The sequence below is a fragment of the Phaethon lepturus genome, unplaced genomic scaffold (assembly GCF_000687285.1).
Source record: "Phaethon lepturus isolate BGI_N335 unplaced genomic scaffold, ASM68728v1 scaffold2951, whole genome shotgun sequence".
NCBI lineage: Eukaryota > Metazoa > Chordata > Aves > Phaethontiformes > Phaethontidae > Phaethon > Phaethon lepturus.
The window spans coordinates 60,968-62,363 of NW_010519642.1; the positions used below are offsets into that span (position 1 = coordinate 60,968).

A 1,396-nucleotide genomic window follows, 5' to 3' on the forward strand; every position below is an offset into this window, starting at 1 on the left:
AAGAACATGCTTTCTCCATTACAAAACTCTACCAGAAAATGCATGCTTGAGGTCCGAAATACAGACAGACTGACACATTTTGCAGCATGCAGACTTTGTTGTACGACCCACACGGCACTTCCCTTCCCCTGCCCCATGCTCAAAGATGTGGTCTGTGCCATGCATTTTGCTTTCCCTTTAGTTGGGGGGGGTCTTTTCTTTTTGTAATGAGTTATTTGCCTTTTTTTTTGCCCTTTTTTTTTTTTTTAGCCCTAAATCCCAGGTAGTGGTATCCAAGGTAACAGCAGAGAAGAGTCCAGATCTGCACATTATCACTGTTTCTGCAAGTTTCATGCAAAAGTTAAGCCATTTCTGCATGCAACATGATGCTGGTCATTCATTGTGCTTCATACAACTCTGGGGAGACTTCCCCATTCACCACGACAGAGTTTGATGACTGGGAAGCACAGGTTTTCTCTCCCATGGACACAGACACATTAGAAGAATCCTCCCCCCGCTTTCCAGTCCCACCCCAGCTGCCCCAAACACATGGGAATGTGCATCTTGGCACCGGGTCCAGACAGTTCACTTGCCTACAAAAGCCCGGTGGCTTCAGTAAAGTCCCATGATTGCTGCTCCCACATCCTTGGAAGGTCTTCGGTCCTTCACCAGAAAGTTAATCATGCTCTCCGACTTGATGAGCAAGTTGCAGCCCAAAAAGAAGATGCCAAACATCACAGTCAAGGAGAGGACACAGAGGACGGCGATCTGCACCACCCGCGTGATGTAGAGGCTCCTCTCGTCAGGTGCCAGGACCGAGGAGCCACCCCCGAGCCGGTGCCGTTGCAGCAGGCCATGAGGATCCCCAAGCCCTGGGTCCTGTTGGGGTAAGCTCCCTGCTCTAGGAGAGTCTGGTTGAAAAACGATCCATTCATGGTCTATGCGTGGTCCCAAATCCCCGGGGAAGGCAAGAGGAAAGCTTGCTGTTACCCTGCCCACCCCTCACACGCCAGGGCTTGGCGCCGCGGGCCGGCGGGCTCCCAGCCACCTCCTGCCTTTCTCCTCGCAACGCCTGGGATGGAGGGACACTTCCTCGAGGCTGCGAGCAGGTGGGAAGCCAATCTGTGCAGCCGAGGGATGGCTCGCTCCAGATCCCTCCTGGCACAGGCGGTGTTAGCGCAAGCCCCCAGGCAAGCAAAAAGAGAGAGAGGGTAAAGGCGAAGGGGGCATGGGGGCGAGGGAGGCAGCCGAAGATGGCCCCATGCCTCCTGCCCTCGCCGCCGCCCCGAAGCGCAGGGCAGCGCAGCCCGTCCCCCCGGGGGCTCTCCCGAGGGAGGGAGAGCCGGTTCCTGCCGCCTGGGAGCTCCACAAATGCAAGTTCCAAGCTGAAGTCTTCACCGTGCTCAAAGAAAAAAAA

General features: G+C 55.2%; 1 protein-coding gene across 1 annotated transcript; it reads right to left on the minus strand.

The window, feature by feature from the left end:
* Positions 1 to 230: 230 nt before the first annotated feature.
* Positions 231 to 914, minus strand: LOC104628494 (reprimo-like protein). Its single transcript, XM_010297108.1, is given in 2 exon segments — positions 231 to 809; positions 812 to 914. Coding segments are annotated over 2 exon segments (321 nt in total). The 3' UTR covers positions 231 to 591.
* Between the last annotated feature and the right edge of the window lie 482 nt (positions 915 to 1,396).